Genomic DNA, 20,401 nt, shown 5'->3' with positions numbered 1-20,401 from the left:
GTTCTACCTCTACTCCTAGCTCCTAGTTCTTCTTCTGTTTTAGTTATGTAATGCTAGCTTGCTTTTATTTTATTTCTCTCTCACATGCAGGCATGAATGCTTTCATGCCAAGTATTTCTTTCTCTTTGATCTATCATTGAATAAAGCTAATATGATTGCATCTCTGCGTGATGCTTTTACTTGGAAGCACCTTTAACGATCCATCGTGAGATCACCTCACAAGTTGGTAGCAGAGGATGGTTTAAAGGAACGCTTCCAAGCAAGTCCAACAACATGTCTGGAAGATCCAGCACTAATCCATTTATAACAGATGGCAGGACCTCTCCCGTCGTGACCAGAAGTCATCGATCAAAGACGGCGTCCCTGCCTACATCCAAGCCTTCAGCCCCTGAAGCAATCTCCGCTGCAGGTGAGAGCACAGATGACCTCCACCCCGTCAGAGGATCCAGCAGAGCATCTGGGAGTGCCCTGCATGCCTTTCTACCCCTGAACGCCACAGAGGAAAACATAGAAGGCTTGCAGACTGCCCAAGATTGCTCAGATGCTGCAGAGACGGACCTGGCTGAAGCCAAAAGCCGCATGAGTAAGCTGACTGCACAGGAACGTGAAGAGCTGCTTGTAAAGATCTTTGCAATGCAGGGGAGGGGAAAGACAGCCCAGGAAACAGCTCAGAAAGCCTCAGAACCCCTGGTGAGTCCTTCCCTAGCGACCACAAGGCCTCCAAATATGGCGCCCGCCACCCTTAGTGACCCCGGGACCCCAGGGCTTTTGGCGTGAACCCCCCTGCCCAGCTGTGAGCTACAGTTTCCTGGGGCAAGCGGAAACAAGATGGCTCCGCCCACATGGTCTGGCACAGGAAACAAGATGGTGGCCCCCAGTAACCCCACACGGTCTAACAAAGACAAGCCCCTTTTAAGCCTGGAAAGCCAGCAATCCCTGGCATCCAGCCGAAATAGCATGCAATCCCTGGCATCCAGCAGAAATAGCATGCAATCCCTGGCATCCGGCCAAAATAACATGCAAATTCCTGGGTCCTCCCCACCACAAAGCCTAAAATCCTATGATGGCAATGAGGTCTGTCCAGCCAAAACTGTTACAACAGTTCTTGAGACAGCCATACAAGCCCTGACTACAGCCCTAGAGGCCAGCAAGACAGCGGCCCCAGCATCGGGGGTGCCCAGCCCCCCTCCCAGGCCTCCTATCCTCTCCCCAGGGCCCAACTGCCGGGGGGGGTCCAGCCTGGAGCCTCCCAACGATCAACCCCCGCGGTCTCCCACCTTCTCTTCAGGTCTTCAGGACCAGCGATGGGCTTCTCAAGGCAAACCAGGCAATGCTGAAAATCCATGTGCTTGCAATTCTCAGAAGGAATCATTGCAGCAACTGCAAACCGGCAAATCTGGGCTCCACCCCCCAATGCCTCATGGGAAGAAGGGAAAAATCCTGAACAACGCCCTCCCCCGGATCACATGGTTTCCGGGCACGCCCATTTGGAGTTACTAAATAATCAAGAAAAAATTCCCTCCTCGACCACTAGAGGGATTCCTTTCCCTTTCCCTTTTATGTCGATGGACATTTCTGAGATTTATGCAAATGGATCTGAGAGGGACTTTTTTCCAACAGCAAATCTTCCGAGCGACTTTAAAAAGCTGCAACTGGGGGGGGAGAATTACAACAGTTGGAGTAGAGATATACAGGTATATCTCTTAAAGAATGGGACTCTACAAATGGTTCAGAAACCACCCCGTCCCCCATGGGGACCTCAAGAAGAGTGGCGACATCTGCAGGCTTACTCTGCTCTGCTCAGTTCGCTGGATAATAACTTGTTCTCCAGCATTCCAGTGGGACTCAAAGCTAATGAAGTTTGGCAGCTATTATACAATTTATTCAACAGCGATACCATTGGTTCCATCACCAGATATACAACTGAGCTTTATACAACCAGACTGAGGTTTGGTGCCAGCATGCCTGAACATCTTGCAAAATTAAAGGCACTCAGGGCAGAATTGATGTCCAGAAATTTCCCAGTAACTGATGCGAACATGGTGGTGGTCATTTTTGCTTCCCTAGACAGGAGTTGGAACAATTTCATTGTTTCACTCGAAGCGGTCAGGAGGGAAGACATAAATCTGTCCTACCTCACAGGGAGACTCATCGAGGAGGATAGAAGGAGACGAGATGCCGGAGAATACGCCAGAGTCACCACTCAGCATGCCAGAAGGGGGCGCCACAACTCAGAGCAAATTAATGCTCTACTTAAGTGTTTCATCTGTGGTTCTGAGGAGCACCTCAAGAAAGACTGCCCCCATCAACATCAAGCCCCTAAACATGGTCCCAATCAAGTAAGGGGCAAGGGGCAAGGAAGGGGGCGTGGCAGGGGCAAGGGAAATTTTCTGCATACTTGTTCCCTCACCCCCACAACAAAGGCTGATAGCTCCACTGACTTATGGTTACTGGACTCTGGAGCATCTTCTCACATTACTAATATGAGTCAAGGTTTTAAAAGGTTAAAGAAAATTAACTCATCTGTCAAAGTGGCAAATGGAGATACTGCTTCAGTTGTTGGGGAGGGCTTTGTTTCTGTACCTGGACTTGGAAAAGTTGAAGGTGTTTTGCATGCTCCCTCCATTGCCAACAACCTATTAAGCATTACCAAATTATGTGACGATGACAAAGTGGAAGTTTTATTTCGCAAGGGGGGAGGTCATGTCACCCGGAACCAGAAGGTCATTGGAAATATTGCCATCATAAATGGCTTACCATATTTTTCTCCCAAGCCACCACAGCCTGCCCCAAGGCTTTCCAAGGGCAGTGTGGGCAAGGAGCCTGAATCTCAGCAGGCACCTGCAGCACCACTCAAAGCAACTAGAGCCAAGAGGGTGTCAGTGGGGAAGCCGCTCCACGATAAGTGTGCACACTTATTGCACAGAAGGTTAGGTCATGCAAGCTTCCCTGTAGTTAAAAAATGGGAGAATTTGCTGAGGGAGTCCAGCTCAAGGATTGTGACGTGTTTCTGGACTGTGCCATTTGCAAGAAAACAAAGAGGAAGGCTGCCCCTACCCCAAAGGTGTCATTGCGTAAGGCTCAGTACCCATACCAACTAGTACATGTTGACCTAGTTGGGCCTTTCACACCATCCCTAGGAAAGAAAAAGTATTTTCTTACTGCCGTTGATGATTTTTCACGATACGGCCACGTGTATACCCTCACAGAAAAATCTGAAACCTTTGACGCCATAAAGTCAATGTACAACTTCATAGAGACCCAGTACAAGACCAAGATCGCACAATTGCAGAGCGATCGCAGGGCTGAGTTCATGTCTCAAAAGTTCCAGGACTGGGTAAGGCGTAAGGGCATCCGCCATTTTCTTACTGCACCATTCACCCCTTCGCAAAATGGTGTAGCTGAGAAAAGAAATGGAATCCTGCAAACCATGATGCGTAGTCTAATTGCAGACGCTGCTGTCTCAGAATCATACTGGGGAGAAGCGGTCCACTACGCCAATTACACCTTAAACCGCACCTGGAGCAGTGTTGTGAACCAAACCCCATATTTCCTGGTTCACGGTAGGAAACCAAATCTGGGACATTTGCGTGTGTTTGGTTCCTATGCATGGGTGCACATCCCCAAGCAGCTGCGGAAGAAGGGGAGATCTGTTTCCCAGAGACTAAGGTTCTTGGGCTATGCTCCTGGCTCCAAGGCCTATCGTTTCCTGGGAGAAGGGGGCAGGCCTGTGACTTCCCAATCTGCCTCTTTCGAAGAGGACTCCAATTGGACTCAGATCCACTCAAATGATCTGAGCCCATATGCCAACCGACCCAGCAAGGACACACCGACCACGACATCACCAGAGGTGACCATGTACCCTGCCACCGACGAAAGTGAGGAACAAGACGAAGATGCGTCCAGTCCCATGGAGGAAGACACGCCGTCTTCACCAACTCCAAAAATACCACAGAACGGGTGTTAGTTTATGTGGACGACCTATTATATGTAGGGCCTGACAAGGAAGGGTGTGATGAATTTGCCAAAGCCCTGGAAGAAAAGTTTACTCTGAAGTCTTTGGGGCGGGTTGACAAGTACTTGGGTGTGCATATTTTGGCCACTAAGGGGGGGTTCGCTCTATCTCAAAAAGAAAAGATAGAGGAATTACTGGCCAAATGCAAAATGACAGAATCTAATCCTACGCATAGCCCAATGCAAACCGACTTTTACAACCACACTCTTAAGGACGGTCCTGAGTTCACAGATAACACGCTTTACAGATCTGTGATTGGCTCCTTGCTATACATCAGCAATTGGAGCAGACCTGACATAGCTTTAGCAATTGCAATCTCGGGCGCTTATGCAGTAGGCTCTAGATCTCGCCACATAGACATACGCTATAAAAATGTCAGGCAGCTTGCGAAAGAGGGTTTTATACATGTTGAGCACTGTAATACAGCTGACCAGATAGCTGATCTGTTTACCAAACCTGTTCCCATTGACCGGCACAACCTTCTGTGTAAGCGTTTGTGTTTGGCCTTCTGAATGTTTTTATGCATGTCTATGACACCTGCTCGCCCCTCACATACATTCACTGGTCCCTGTCATTGGCTGGCAAGAAGGGGAATTGTTAGATGTTTTGTGCCAGCCATTGGCAGTTCCCCAAAAAGGTCATCAGATGGGAGCAAAGAGGCTTCTTTGCTTCCACTGATGAGCCAAGGGTCTCAGACCCGACAGCCCCATTGGCGAGAGAGTTTTATGGTCAGGGAGGGACCAAGACCCCCCATAAATACCTCTGCACGAGGGGCTGCTCTTTGTTCTCCTTCCAGTTCTACCTCTACTCCTAGCTCCTAGTTCTTCTTCTGTTTTAGTTATGTAATGCTAGCTTGTTTTTATTTTATTTCTCTCTCACATGCAGGCATGAATGCTTTCATGCCAAGTATTTCTTTCTCTTTGATCTATCATTGAATAAAGCTAATATGATTGCATCTCTGCGTGATGCTTTTACTTGGAAGCACCTTTAACGATCCATCGTGAGATCACCTCACAATGGAGCATAAAATTCTCCACATGAATGAGAAGAGAGGGCATTTTGGATGTCTTTTGTGTAAAAGTAACCAAATCTAAAGGCAGTGCAAAAGTGCTCTAACTGAACAAGTTATGTAGATTTCTGTGATGTTATTTCCTAGATACAACATATACGTGGCTGACATGGCTGAACTGCACAGCCTTTAGCTCTGAACTTTTTTTTCCTTCTTTCTTCAGCTTTGCTGCTCCTCTACGATGTTACAAACCGAGCATCCTTTGACAACATCCAGGTAAGTCTTGAGGACTCCAGACAGTTGATATTATTCAAAGATGCAGGTGCCCAAAGACTGAATCCATGCAAAATGAATCCTGCAGCAGAGCAGGCAAAGGTTGTTTGGCAATTCTCTTCTTCTGAATGAAGGCGAATATCTGTGTCCCAGGATAACGTTGCAGAATCCCATCTGAGATTTAGTCTTCTGGGCTTTTGGTCTCGTGCTGAAGCCCATCCTCAGGGAACTTCTCTCTAGCAGAGTGTGTGCTTTGTGCTATTCTGTGTGTGGGATTTATATGGTGCCTTTTGTTTGTGGCTTTTCAGATGTTGATTGGGGTGTTGATGGCCAACTATTAAGTCATTGGCTGTTGCTTTCTTGTGCTGCCAAGTCCTCGGCTCCTGAGCACCTGATAAGCTGGTGGTCAATCAGCACTCCTGTTGACTGTCAAGGCGCCCGCTTCCCAGGCTTCAATCATTTCCCTGGCTATTTTTGTACCGCCTGGGCCAACAGTCTTAGTAGCTGTGAAATTGAATGTATGTCCTTATTCATTGCAATGTGAGGCTACCAATGAGTTTGGGTCTCCTCGTCTGACCACTCACTTGTGTTCTTGCAATCTGGTGGTTTGCTTCCTCCACATCTGTCCTACATAGTCACTGGGGCAATTCTTGCAGCGGATTCTGTAGATTACATTGGAAGTATCTTCCACCTCCAAGCAATATTTACAGTCCATAAGTTGTCCTCGTATGGTAGCCTCTAGGCGGTGTGCGATGCCCACTTGCAGATCTCAGAAGCTGCGTTCTACAGCTTCCTAAATGTTTTGGATGTATGGCAGGGTGTGCCCTGTGGTTGGTCTTGTACCATGTTCCTTCCTTTTTCTCCCCTGTAATCTGAAAGCTCGGAAGACCAAATCTCTGGTTCTGACGACCAGCCCAGATTGGATCCTGGAACTTCTCTTTTTCCCAATGATGGGCTTGCTGGTTCTCATCCTCTCTTCCTTCAAAGATGAAAGAAAGCGAAAGAAAGGAGGAGCTGTAGCATGCCAGGAGCAAAATCGAAACCGTTCCACCCTCTCTTGTGCATTTTGGGATCACCATTTCTTCTGATGTGAATGATTAAAAAATTGGTGGGGGGGACCTCTTATGGGGATGAAGTTTCTGGAAACAGCTCAACTAGTGGCTTTCTCTGGGTGGATCCTTCTCTTCTGGTTTCTCCTGACCTAAAACAAGCTGGACTTCAAAGATTGTGGGGCAGAGAGAAGCCCAAGGCCACCACTGTTTGTCTCCAACCTCAGTCAACTCTGTGGAGGTTCCTAGTGAAGCTCCATTCTTGTTGGCATGCTGCTACTGCTGGACAAGCTGACCCCTAAAGTTCATGTGCGGATGCATAAAAGGGCTTCTGCACAACTTAGAACATAGAATAATAACAGAGTTGGAAGGAACCTTGGAGATCTTCTAGTCCAACCCCCTGCTTCAACAGGAGACCCTAGCATTTCAGACAAATGGCTGTCCAGTCTCTTTTTTGAAAGCCTCCAGTGATGGAGCACCTACAGCTTCTGAAGGCCAGCTATTCCATTGGTTGACTGCTCTCACGTTAGGAAATTTCTGCTTAGTTCTAGGTTACTTCTCTCCTTGGTTAGTTTCCATCCATTGTTTCTTGTCTTGCATTTTGGTGCTTTGGAAAACAGTTTGCCCCCCCCCCAACCCTTCCCAGAGCTTTTGCTGTATTTTCAATCCCTTTTCTCACTGCCTGGAGGAATTTGCAGGGTTCTCCCACACTTCTTGTTAGTGGCCAATTTCTTTAAGGTGGATTTCAGTTGCCCAAATGTGACATTTCTGGGAGAGCGAACCAACTTTGTTCTGCAGAATTTGACCAGTGGAAGAGATTTCATAGGCCAGAGTCTCCTGGAGACAAAATTGAGGGTTTTCAGGTGCAGTAAATTGTTTCCAGCACTTGGAACAGGAACTTTTGTATCTCCAGATGTGTCTTCATCTGGAACATGACTTGGGCTTGCAGGTTACAAAAGCAGAGCATTTTGCAGTCAAGAAAGAAGAGTCCCAGTGAAGGAACCATAACTCAGTGAAAATCTGGAAAAGCTTTTGGCCAATTGGAACCACTGTGATGGATCTACCTGTCCTTTTATAAATACCAATTCACAGAGAGCCTGGAGGAAGACCGAAAGGTGCAGAATTAGTGGACTTACAGGAATAAGAAAGGAATGAGATGTGCTAGAATTACAGTTGCATGTTAAAACCCAGAACAGTGAATGTGGATGGTAAAAAATCTCTGGGAAGAAATAAATGGCTGGCTGTTGTTTAGCCAAGGTGGGATACTTAGTTTTCACCCTGCAATTCCCCACCACCACCATCCTTTTTCCAGAGCAATCTGGTGGGACCATCCAGGGCCCCATGAGCTCTGGACACATGGCCTCTGAATATATTTTTATAATATCTTTATTACCTGTCCAATCATTCTACCAAATTTTGGTGGCAAAATTGCTAACGCTCTGTGATAGCATTAGCCCTAAATTAGGCCTAACAAGTAAATAAACAGCTAGCTGTGAAAAACCCAAACCCTGGCCGCGACTACTTGTGTAACAGACTTTCCCTACATCAGAGTTTCTCAGTCTTGTCAATTTTATGTGGGCTTTCAAGTCCCATCATTCCCCCACCAGCATGGGAGTTGGAGTCCACACATTGTAAAGTTGCCAAGATTGAGAAATACTGGTTTTGCCTGTTGAAAGAGAGTTGGGTCCTGGAATACAGAGGAAAGTAGAAATGTTTATTGTTCTCTGACAGAACTGGCATGCTGGCTGGGGAATTCTGGGAGTTGAAGTCCACCTGTCTTAAGTTGACAAGGTTGAGAAACACTGTCCTACTTCCTCTGCCTTTCTGCTTCCCCAGACGCTGCGTTCCCCTTAACCGAGGCCCATCCATCTGGAATGCTTGTTCTTTTTGGGGAATTAAAATACTGTATTTGAAAAGGACTGGATCCATGAGTGATCCAGGGCTGGGACTTTCCTTCAGCTTGTGATTGGAAAGTGCAAAGGGTGGTTCCAGGAACTGTGGCTCCTCCTTGTTCTCAAAGGCTGTCTTGCTTTGCTGTTCCAGACTGAGCTGCAATGACAGCAGGTCTCCAGGTTTCTGCGAGTCCTGGGCATCCCTGGGACAATTGCTCTCTTGGTGCTTGAGAGCAGAGAGAGACCAGGTGGCCCAGCACTTCCATCAGCCCTAGCAAACCTGGGGGAACCACCGGAAGGGACCACCCTTGCCTGTCCCTCCAGTGAAAGGTCATGAGATGGGTTGCGTCACCAGAGCTGATCTTTGTCTTCAGAAGTGCAAGTGATGGAGCTCTATCTCAAAGAGGGGGAAATAGGGACACACCTGTTGGTTAAAAAATAACTCCACACATCCCAGGAGTCAGCCAGGGCTTGAGAGTTGGATCCAGACATAACTACTGAGATCTGGGTCTGACGTGCCAGTTGTCATATAGGCTAGAGGTTGGGGTACCTGGAAAAGGCAGGGGCTCCTTTTCATTCTGCCTCTCTGCATCCCCTCTCCTGGCTTGCATTTGACCCAACAACCAGCCCCAGCTCTGACCCGTGGTGGGCCTGCCTTGGGGCAGCAGCTCCACAGAGAAGCCACTTGTCCAGGGCCCAGGTAGAATTTTGTGATGTCTACCAAGATGATTCTCGTGCCCAGAGTCCATTGGAGTTGGGTGGCTGATAAATTCAAATAAACAAACGGAACTCTCTCAGCACTTAAATGGCCTGGCTGTGGTTTTCACCGAGAAGAGTGCTCTTATGCTGTGAGTTGCCTGAACCACTTCTCCCAAATGGGACTTGCAGGAGGCTTTATGGCCTTCTTCTTCTTGAACGTGGGGCTCAGCCCCTTTCCTCCCTCTGCCTCTTAGCGCTCCGTAATATGCCGCCCTTCTGCTGACCTTGTACTATGTCCTTTGGCATTGCCTGGCATCTTTGTCCGTGCAAAGTTAGATGTTTATCGAGTGGGCTGATAATTGCAGTGCTCTCTCCTCTGCAAATAGCAAATAAAGAATTAGACATCTGCCGAATTAAATACTTTCCGCTGCTGGTGAACACAAATTCACAACCTCCAGCCCAGCGGAGTTCATTCTCTCGCGTTGGGATGCCTTTGTTTCCACTTGCCATCCCCTGTGCCATGTCCAAGGGGGCCTGGGTTGCTGGTTTATGTAATCCCCGAGAGCTGCTCTTCTCTTTTGGGGTGTCTCTCTTTGGGAGTCTCAACCTTTTGTGCTGCTTCAGGAGGGAAGAACTGGAGCTGCTTTGAACATGTGCAATGGAAGAAGATCCTGGCCTCGGATGCTGAGGCTGGAGGGGGCCCATTGTGCACAGTGAATGGCTGGTTTTATCTTATTTATTCTGTTATGGTTAGAGTTCAGCCATTGGGAGGGAGGTGCAGGGCTTGTTTTACACATAGACTCGGCTCTGGGGGGCAAAATTTAGCCAATCTTCCCATTCTCTGCTTGAACCAATTCTCAGTGTTTGCTATTTATTTTTAAATTAAGTCAGGCACAGAGGGATCCAGCTGAGGGATCTGCCTTAGTGATTTCTAAGCAGGAAAGAAGGCAGAACCAAAAACTGGATCAGGTTTGTAGCTGGAGAAGGTCTGTAGATTTCCTGTTTGGTATTTTGGCATTCAAAGAGAAATGCATCCTCTTTGGCCACAGAACTTCGCCTGCTTAAAATGCACCAACCTTTGAGATGTGTGTACTTCAGCTCCCAGAATTCCCAGCCAACATGGCTATTGCTAAGATTTTCAGCAGTTGAAGGCCACACATCTCAACATTGCCCAGGTTGGGAAGTGCTGTTTTGAGACAATGATGCAGCACAAAATTACCTGGCATGAATGGAATAATTTGCTACAATTCCCCAGAAACTTTCTTGGCCAGGGAATTTACAAGCAGGGCTGCAGTGAATTCGGGCACATAGCCCAGCTGAGCAATCAAATGGTTGAAACTGTGTGTGTGTGTGTATGTGTTTTCAAGTCCCCGGGGGAATTACTCCTAAATGTAAGCCTGCGTTTGTTCCTCTTGTTCAGCTGTGCGTGGACACCATTGGCATCCTTATCAGCCTCTGCAAATTTCAGGCAGTAATTGTGCCCCAAACATCCCTTGGTGTCGTTTTCAGTACTCAAGGCAGACGGATTCATAGGCATGGCTCTGCTGCAAAGTGGCATTTAACCCAACCTTCACCTCTGCCCAGCTTTGGAAGAGGCTGCTGTTGTCTGCCTCCTGCAGCACAGACTCAGGAGTTGATGCCATTTCAGTTTCCCTAAGACTTGGAGCCTTCTCCATCCCCCTTTCCCAATGGCCCTCCCTGGCCTCTTCAGCCGTAATCTGCAAGCCATGGTTAGCAGAAGCCTTCAGGAAACCTGCAATGCAAGAGGGAAGCAGGGGTGAGTTTGTGTGAGAGAGGTCTTAGGACTGCAATCACCTGTACGCTGAACACGAGACAGCTGGGTGCTGCAGCTTCGGGAAGGGGCCGGTGCCATTGGAGGCTGAATCAATAGCAAGTTAATTTCCAGTGCATCAGACATTTCTGTTTTATTCTGCACACTCAACCTCATCTGGAATGCTGTTTACCAGTTTGAGGAATGGAGAAGTGGACAACGGCAGTTCTCAGAAGATTGGGAAAAAGTCCTGCAGACTGGAACAGAGAAAGAAGGTTGGGGAGATTTAATAATAATAATAAAGTTGGAAGGGACCTTGGAGGTCATCTAATCCAACCCCCTGCTCAGGCAGGAACCCTATACCATTTCAGACAAATGACTGTTCAGTCTCCTTTTAAAAACCTCCAGTGTTGGAGCATTCACAGCTTCTGGAGGCAGGTGGTTCCACTGGTTAATTGTTCTAACTGTCAGGAAATTCCTCCTTGATTCTAGGTTGCTTCTCTCTTTGGTTATTTTCCATCCGTTGCTTCTTGTCTGGCCTTTGGAGAATAGCTTGACTCCCTCTTCTTTGTGGCAACCCCTGAGATATTGGAACACCGCTATCATGTTCCCCCTGGTCCTTCTCTTCTTTAAACTAGACCTACCCAATTCCAGCAACTGTTCCTTATATGTTTTAGCCTTCGGTCCCCTAATCATCTTTGTTGCTCTTCTCTGCACTCTTTCCAGAGTCTGAACATCTTTTTTACATTGTGGTGACCAAAACTGGATGCAGTTTTATAGCATTTGTAGCATTTCAGATTCCTACAGAGGTACACATAGAACGAGTCTGAGGGTTGAATGAGGGAAATGGGAATATCTGATTGGACCTTTCTTCTTCCCTCTGCATGAACCTCCCTCTCCCCCCCCTTTTTTTTACAAGGAGGAGAGCAGGATGGTGGTTAAGGAGCTGGTGGTACAGGATGGAGGGAGGCTGTTTCTGGCCATTCTGATTTCATGCTAATAAGCCAATTTAATAATAGTTACATTTTCTGTAAAAAAAAATCTAAAGAAGTATTAGTGAACTCTGTTTGGCTTGGGACATCCTCTTCAAATAGAAAATAACAATTTGTTTAACAGTGGTTTGTTGAAGAAGCCATGGTTGGCTAGCACCAAACAACAGACTTACCAAAGTGAAGCAAAACTATGCAATGGTGTAGCGCAGAGTCAGGAGCATTTGGGCTTGGGGCACCAAGTTGGCACAGTGCCATGGTGCCTGCCTTGCAAGGTAATCTCTTGGCTTTTTGGTAATGCATTAAAGATCTGGTTGTGCCTTGGGCAATTGGGCCAGGTTTTATTTATTTATTAAATTTATGTGCTGCCCGAATCACCAAGTGTCAGACACGACTAGATGGTTAACCTCATCATATGCTGCCCATCTTGCAGTCATGCAATTCTCTTAGGAGTATTAAGGGAGCCCTGTTGCTTGCTTGGATTTGTTGTTTTTTCGTAGAGTGCAAGATAGAATTGTTCTTTTGGACCTCTGGCACATGATGTATTGACTGCTAGTTGTTTTAAAGCTTTTTTAATTAATCGAGTTCTGTTGTTCTCTGGTTTTAATTTCTTGCTTGCTCCCCAGACTCACTCAGTAGCGTAATGGGCAGCTATGGAAATTGTTTACAGCAAATGAATCAATTTATTTTAGAGGGGAAAAAAGCTTATATACCAAGACATTTTTCCTAACACTACAACAGAGAGCTGCTCCGATACTCAGCAGCCATCCTCTGAGCAATTGATGGCCAATGTCCTCTTGAGATTGTGGTACCCAGAATTGAATGCAGTATTCCAGGTGGCCCTTGATGAAGGCAGAAAAAATTCAGACAGTATCTTCCTGTGACATGTGCTCTTACGCTGATCTTATTACATCCCAAAGTAGCACACAGTTTTCCTTTTTAACAGCTGCGTCACAGTCTTGGCCAGTGCTCAACGTGTGATCTTCTTAGAACGGGGGTCTTCAAATTAGGCGACTTTAAGACTTGGGGACTTCAACTTCCAGAATTCCTCAGTCAGCATGATAGTTATCCCTCCTTTGAGATTGTTAATAAATTTCCTGGGGTATTTTGTCCAATGTGCACATGTTATATCTTCATCAGATATATTAGCTTAATACAAACTATCCCAAGAAACCTGGAAGCTTTGTGTGACAGAAGACTCAAAGCATGATGGCAAGCTGAAGATGGGAAGGAGAGGTTCCATCCCATGGACCCTTCGCTCTGTCCATTCCTCAGAGTCTTGGGATGGCCTGTTCATGAAGCTGAGAGCCAGCAAGACCCCATTGTTGGCTGCAGAGAAACAGAGTCGACTGTCATATGTAGGCCTTTTTATCTGCCTAGAGAAATTACTGTGGTAATTATTACAGCTGTTTACATTCCACCTGATGCCAATGTCAGCACGTCACTTTCCAAGCTGTATGACGTCATCTCCAGGCAGCAGCAAACTCACCCAGAAGGTGCTCTTGTCGTGGCTGGGGACTTCAATCAAGCTTGTCTGGACAGTTCTCCCCAAGTTTGTACAGTATATGCAATTTTCCACCAGAGGGAAGAACACTTTAGACCACGTGTACTCTAATCTGAAACAGGCACACAGAGCATTCCCTCTCCCCCACCTGGGTACATCCGACCATCTTTCACTCCTGTTGTGCCCAAAGTATGTCCGTCTCAGGAAAAAAACTCAGGCAGTCATGAAAAGGGTCAAAACCTGGCCAGTGGGTGCTCAGTCAGTTGCAGGACTGCTTTGAAACCACTGACTGGAGTGTATTCGAAGATCAAGACCTGAATGCATACACGTATGCCGTACTCTCTTATATTAAAACATGCACTGATAGTGTGACAACAGAAAAGTGCATTAGATGTTATGTATTAATGTTATGTATGAATGTTATGTATGAATGTTATAGTTATGTATTACATGAAAAGAGTTATGAGGTAAACCCGGTCTGGAACACGCCGCAGCTTTTGACAGTTGTCAAAAGCTGCCGAGGGCTAATGCGCAGATGCGACGATTTGACAACTCTCAGCTGTCAGAGCGCAGGTAAACAGCGCAGGTGTGGCTAACAGTGACAGCTCCAGCTGTCCAAGCCAGCCGCCGCTGATTGGTCCTCGCTGGCTGCGGGAAACCGGCGCGGTTCGGATTGGTCGCCAGCGTGCCAGCTGGAGTATAAAAGTAGGCGCTGTAAGTCTGTCGGCGCCCGGTTCCTCACCATTAAAGGTTGTTAACTTGAGCCAGCTGTCTTGCGTGATCTTTACTGAAGACACTTCATTAGAGTTTACGGGAACTGCAAACCCTGGATAACTGCAGAAGTACAAACACTCCTGAGAGCCCGGGATTCTGCCTTTAAGGCAGGGGACAGGAACACATACAGAGAGGCCAGGGCAAATCTCAGAAGAGGCATTAGGATGGCGAAACAGCAATATAAACACAAGGTGGAGAACCAACTAGCAGACAACAATCCGAAGCAAGTGTGGCAGGGACTGCAGCACTTAACCAACCACAAGGGCAGTACGAGGAACACGGATAATACCAATGCCTCGTTGGCAGAGGAGCTGAATATCTTCTTTGCTCACTACAAGGTAAAAAGACCAGACTCCGTAGCCTCTGCTGGCCGGCCTTCTGATTTTCAGCAACTCACCTATCTGAAGACCAAGTGAGAACTGGTTTGAAGGCTGTGAATCCCAGCAAAGCCGCAGGCCCAGATGGGGTGCTGGGGATAGTGGTTAGGAATTGTGCCGACCAATTAGCAGGGGTCCTGACAAGGATCTTTAACATCTCTTTGCAAACTGCATGTGTACCATCATGCTTGAAAGCAGCTACCATTGTCCCAGTCCCAAAGAATACTGCAGTAGCCTGAATGACTACAGACCTGTTGCATTAACGTCTGTAATCATGAAATGCTTCGAAAGACTGGTTCTCCAACATCTCAGGACATGCCTCCCACTGGATTTTGACAAACATCAATTTGCCTATAGGGGGAACAGGTCGACAGACAATGCCATAGCTACTGCTCTATACTCTGTAGCAAGCCATCTTGAGAAACCTGGAAGCTATGTCAGGATGCTTTTTGTTGGTGACAGCTTGGCTTTCAACACCATTTTGCCGAGCACTCTCATTGAGAAGCTGACTGACTTGAAATTTTCCCCCTCTACCTGCGATTGGATTCAAGACTTTCTTAGGGATCGGGTACAAACAGTGAGGGTCAGGTCTGTTTTATCCACCCACCTGAAGCTTTGCACCGGCTCGCCACAGGGCTGCGTGCTTAGCCCCTACCTGTACTCTTTATACACTTATGATTGTGTATCATCTGACCCATCCACTGCAATAATCAAGTTCGTAGATGATACAACTGTGGTGGGTCTTATTACAGGTGGGGATAAGACAGCATATAGGGCGGAGGTACAAAAACTATCCATATGGTGTAGTAACAACAACTTGCACCTAAACATCGGCAAGACGAAAGAGATGGTGTTAGACTTCCGGAGAAAAAAGGAGGAACCTGCCCCACTTTACATGGGGGGGGGCTGTGTGGAGAGAGTTTCCTCCTTTAAATTTCTGGGAGTCTACCTCTGTGAAGTTCTTACCTGGAAAGTTAACACAACCCAGGTGGCCAGAAAGGCCCAACAGAGACTCCACTTCCTCAGGATCTTGTGAAAGAACAGGGTAGAACAACGGCTAATGATCCTCTTTTACTGGTCTACTATAGAGAGCGTCCTCTCGTACTGTATTGTGGTTTGGTATGCTGGTCTGACAGCCGCGGATAGGAAAGCATTACAGAGGGTGGTGAGAACAGCACAAGACATTGTGGGCTGTCCCCTGACACCGCTGGATGACATCGCCAGGGCTCTTTGCCTTGGAAGAGTGAGGAAAATTGTCAGGGATGACTCACACCCTGGACGGTATCTCTTTACTCTCCTACCATCGGGTAGGAGATACAGGAGTATAGCCAGCCATACCAACAGGCTGAAGAACAGCTTCTATCCATGGGCTGTCAGGCTCTTGAACGGGACGTAATTTTATAAACTTTATGTATGATTGACTTGCGAGGCCGGTGTGTTGTGCAATTAGCTCACATGGTGTAATAAGATGGAGGGTTTGTTGTCTCTGTGAGTTGGGGGAGGGGGCACGAAGGGAGGCTCAGCCAATCTCAGTGTATACATGGTTGTACTTTGACAATAAAGGTTCATTCATTCATTCATTAAAGATGTCTTCATATTTATATTGTGTTGTTTTGGCCACTTCCTAGAATCATAAGGCTGGAAGGGATCTTGGAGGTCTTTTAATCCAACCCCCTGTCCAAGAAAAGAGTCCTTATTCCATCCTGGACAAATGGTTGTGATGGAGTGCACAAAACTTTGGGAGGCAAGCTGCTCCATTGATGGTTCTCACTGTCAGGAAATTTCTCCTTAGTTCCAGATAGGATCTCTCTTTAACAAGCTTCCATCCATTGCTTCTTGTCCTGCCCTCAGGTGCTATGGAGAATAAATCGATGCCCTCTTTCCTGTGACAGCCCTTCAGGTATTGGAAGACAACTATCATGCCTCCCCTAAGCCTTCTGTTTGTTAAACTTGACATACCTACTTCCCTCAGCACTTTGCGGTATGGCTTAGCCTCCAGCCCCTTAATCATCTTTATTGCTTTTCTCTCCACTCTTTCTAGAGCCTCAATATCTTTTTTTTGTATTGTGGTGACCAGAATTGGATACAATACAATACAGATAGTCCTATTAAATTTACCAGTCTGAGGCAATCTGACTTATTAACAAACTAATTAAGGAGTTTACTCGATTCTGGTACTTGATCTTTCATATTATTCTTCACTCCCAAACTGTCTGTAATAAACCTTTAAGTCTTGATAGATTCTGGTTCCACAGCAATTTCCTAGATTCCGCAGTCCTGCACAACTTTGCCTTCCCTACACAGGTGGTAGAGGTTGGAGCCAGTTTTTAAATACTTCCAAAAAAAATTAACCCTTCAGCTCACCCTTTGTAACTTCAAGAACCTCCACCGCTCGATGTGGTTTCTTCTATGGTATTGGAGATGAATTGGCATATATATTATATATTCAAGATGGACAGTAGTTAATATTTTATTGTTATGTATATGTAGGGGTGTGGGTCTATACATATGTTGTATATAGTATGTTTTAGGTATGTGTCATGTATGTTTCACTTTTGAGAGCAGGAAACTAAATTTCATTTTTGATATGTGCCGTTGTGCCCACAGTAAAAAAATGACAATAAAGATTACCTTACCTTACCTTACCTTACCTTACCTTACCTTACCTTACCTTACCTTACCGGCTAACTATTCTTATTGATGCTGATTTGGTGGGAATAAAAGTGGTATGAATCTCGCCCCCTCCTTAGATTGTGTGTTTTGATTTTGGAAACTTGGGTAGCAACTCATTCATCTATTCTACAGTTTTCACATGCTGGCATCTCAAGCCTGGAATGGCTACCATTTCTAAGCATTACTTAGCTTTCAAGGAACTTCAGGCAGAGCAACAGTTCCCTAAGAACCTCTGGATCTTGACAAGATTTCCTGCAAACAAGTTAACTTCCCTCATTGCCCTTGTTGCTGGATGGTTTATTTGGCTCTTGAGTAGACGAGATGAGAGGCAAAGAAATTTAAAATGAGCGGAAGGAAGGAAGGAAGGAAGGAAGGAAGGAAGGAAGGAAGGGAAAGAAAGAAAGAAAGAAAGAAAGAAAGAAAGAAAGAAAGAAAGAAAGAAAGAAAGAAAGAAAGAAGAAAGAAAAAGAAAGAAAGAAAGAAAGAAAGAAGAAAGAAAGAGAGATTCACTCGGAGAACTTTTGTCTACAACTTGAAAGGGCCACAAAAATGTACGTATCTGGCATTGTTTTCTCATGGAATGGTTCCTTAGCTCTTAGGATCTTCTGCCCACTTCCATCTTGGGACGAGGTGAGATTCAGGGCAGATTGTATTTGGAATCCTGGCACTGGAAAGGCAGATTCAGATGCCCAACCAAGAAAGATATTGGGAAGTAGCAGGTGTCCATGCCCCCCCTTCAATAAACCTTTTCCATACCTACAGAAGCTCTGGTCTTCTCACTGTCCTCTGTACCTGTCACTTCTGCAGAGACGGGAAAACGAAGCCACACTTAGCAAACAGAGTGTTAGAGGTTAACAGGAAACCTATCTCCCCCTCCTGAAACCGTCAGACACTCTTCTGGGACCCGGGGCAAGGAGGGGAGGGGGCAGAACACCATTGATGGGATGAACTTACACCTCCTCTTCCCCTCCACCCACGAACCTGGAGGACTGGGTTTCTGGACAGGAAGTTCTACTGAAATGAGAAACCTGACATAGAAATTCCCTCATTGTCTGCCAGTTGTCGGGACAGGCTCCCTCTTCCTCCCTCTTCCTCCCCTGGAAAGGGGGCAGTGTTAGTTTGGAGAAGGAGCACCCGAACAAGGTCACAGGGTTGGATGCCATCCCCAGCATGAGACATCCTCTGCGATTACCTGGGTTGGGACACAGAAGATGGGAATTCTACTTCCCAAGGGGATTCTTGAGCCTCAGCAGAAACAGAAGCCATGGAAAATTACCATGTCCTTCCAGGACAGACAACGGGAAAACAAGGGAGAAACAACAGCCTGGGGGCAGCAGGAGGAGGAGATGGTGATATGGAAGGAGAGCTAGTTCTTTCAAGGTGAGAAACAAAGGACAGGAATAAGGGACAGGTACGACTGTACAACTTTACAAAGGGTTCCTCCCAACCGTGAAACCACCAGTTTGTTCCATTCTTCGCCATTCAGTCCAAACTAAAGAAGCTTCTTGGATGAAAAGCAAAACATCTTCAAGCAAAACAAGAAAGTCCAGTTGCCTTTTGAAAGAAAGCACTTTTGGGACAACCGTGACCTGGAGGACTGAGAATCTCCATAGACATCTAGCTATGCATTTTGGGATGGACACCTTTCAAATGGTGCGAAGGAAAAAAATTGCAGACTACAGGATTCAGGTGACCCTGAGGACATACCGTAGGTAAACCTCCATGTGGCCTCAACGACTCTCAGAAAGAGCGCTAACGACCAGAGGACTGCAAGGAATATAAATCCTTGCATTCTCCACCATTCACTCAGAACTGAAGAAGCTTCTTGGATGACAAAACAAGAAAGCCCAGTTGCCTTCTGAAAGAAAGCACTTTTGGGACAACCATGACCTGGAGGACTGAGAATCTCCATAGACCTCCAGTTTGTTGCACTGTGTGAGCTGGGAAAAGGAATTAAACCTTGATTTTATAATAACAGGTCGTAGAATCCTTCCTTAGTAGCTTTCTGGGTATCTGTATCCTTGTATCCTTGTCTGCACCAGAACCGATTCTAATGTCAGCAGACACCTGGCACTTCCTGGTCCTTTCTGTAAATTGATGAGGACAAACACCCAATAACAAAGACAACGCTTCCCCGCCCCTGCCGCCCTGCTCCCCCCACCCCCCCAAAAAAAACTCCTTACAAATGTTCTGTAGTTCCAGAGCAAAACCTGGCCCTTTTGGGCCAGTTAAAACCAGAAATATTTAATCTGGTCTTTACCTTTCACCTTCTTTTACATTCATATGTTCATCTGTCTTGTTCTTGCTGTTTGAATTGGCTTTTTAATCTCTAAAACTCATTAAGGTTTATCTCATGTCATCAAATGGGTGTTGAAACAGAAAATGAAGGTTAAAAAGTGGCATTGAGGATGGGAACTAACGCTTTGCCTTCCCTCTAGTATCGAGAGCTGCAGAAATGACTTGCTTTTTAAGCCGACTGATTGAAAATGTGTGTTTTATGACTGACCAGGGATGGGATTTAGACAAGTCTGCTTCTCTCTCCTGTTGGAGGAAACCCCCACCTCAAAATTCAAATATGCTCATTTTCCCAGAATGAGTAGAAGAGGATTTTTTTAAAACAATGCTGAACAACAAACAAAAGCCCAAGCATAAAAGCAGTGTTCTTCCCATTTGAGTACTAATTAAATCTGCTTCTTTAATTCTTCTATTGTTCAATATATTTCTGTTAAATAAATGTCCTTCTGTTCCCTTAATAAGAGAGCATTAGGGCCATTTAAGTTGATGTCCTGGCTTTTTCTCTGCCCGATACAATGCTTTTTAAAAATCTGTTATAACTGTTCCCAGATGGCAACTATTGGTGAGCTTTTAAATTGAGAATAATCTTTCATTTTTGTTTTTCTTGCACCAATCTCCGTAACTGTAATTATCTGCTTTTCTTTCTCCCGTGTTTCTTTCCTACCAAGTGGTTGGTTCACACTTCTGTGGCCCTTCTGGAACAGCGTCCTACCGTAGACACAGGTTTTGTCTTGCTTGTTCTGTGGGAAAGAAGCCGGAGCTGGTCTGTCCTTTCTTCAGGCAGTTGGGTTATATATAATGCAGTAAAAAGAAATCTATTTTTGAGATAAATATTTGAGTAAAAGGGTTTTTTAAAAAATAAATAAATAAAGGCTATACTCTCTTTCCACTGAAAAAAGGTTTTATTTTTTTTCCTCCCTGTGTCATAAAATTTATGTCTGTGGAGATTCTCAGCCGTGCAGCTCATGGTTGTTCCAAAGGTGCTTTTTCAAAAGGCAACTGGACTTTGTTTTTCCTTGAAGACGTTTCGCTCCTCATCCAAGAAGCTTCTTCAGTTCTGACTGAATGGTGAAGAATGGAA

At 46.0% G+C, this 20,401-nt stretch overlaps 1 protein-coding gene across 1 annotated transcript in view; it reads left to right on the top strand.

The window, feature by feature from the left end:
* RAB26 (RAB26, member RAS oncogene family) overlaps positions 1-20,401 on the top strand; it is a gene marked incomplete at its 5' end in the record, with an annotated part of 204,791 nt that overhangs the window by 161,129 nt on the left and 23,261 nt on the right. Inside the window, one exon of the mRNA XM_081337848.1 lies at positions 5,248-5,300. Within this exon, the coding sequence (XP_081193974.1) occupies positions 5,248-5,300 (53 nt within the window). The remainder of the gene's footprint in view (positions 1-5,247; positions 5,301-20,401) is intronic.

This window comes from Vipera berus (assembly GCF_964194415.1).
Source record: "Vipera berus genome assembly, chromosome: 13".
Classification (NCBI taxonomy): domain Eukaryota; kingdom Metazoa; phylum Chordata; class Lepidosauria; order Squamata; family Viperidae; genus Vipera; species Vipera berus.
Note: the sequence above shows the minus strand (reverse complement) of the source record. Positions and strands in the feature narration are given on the sequence as shown.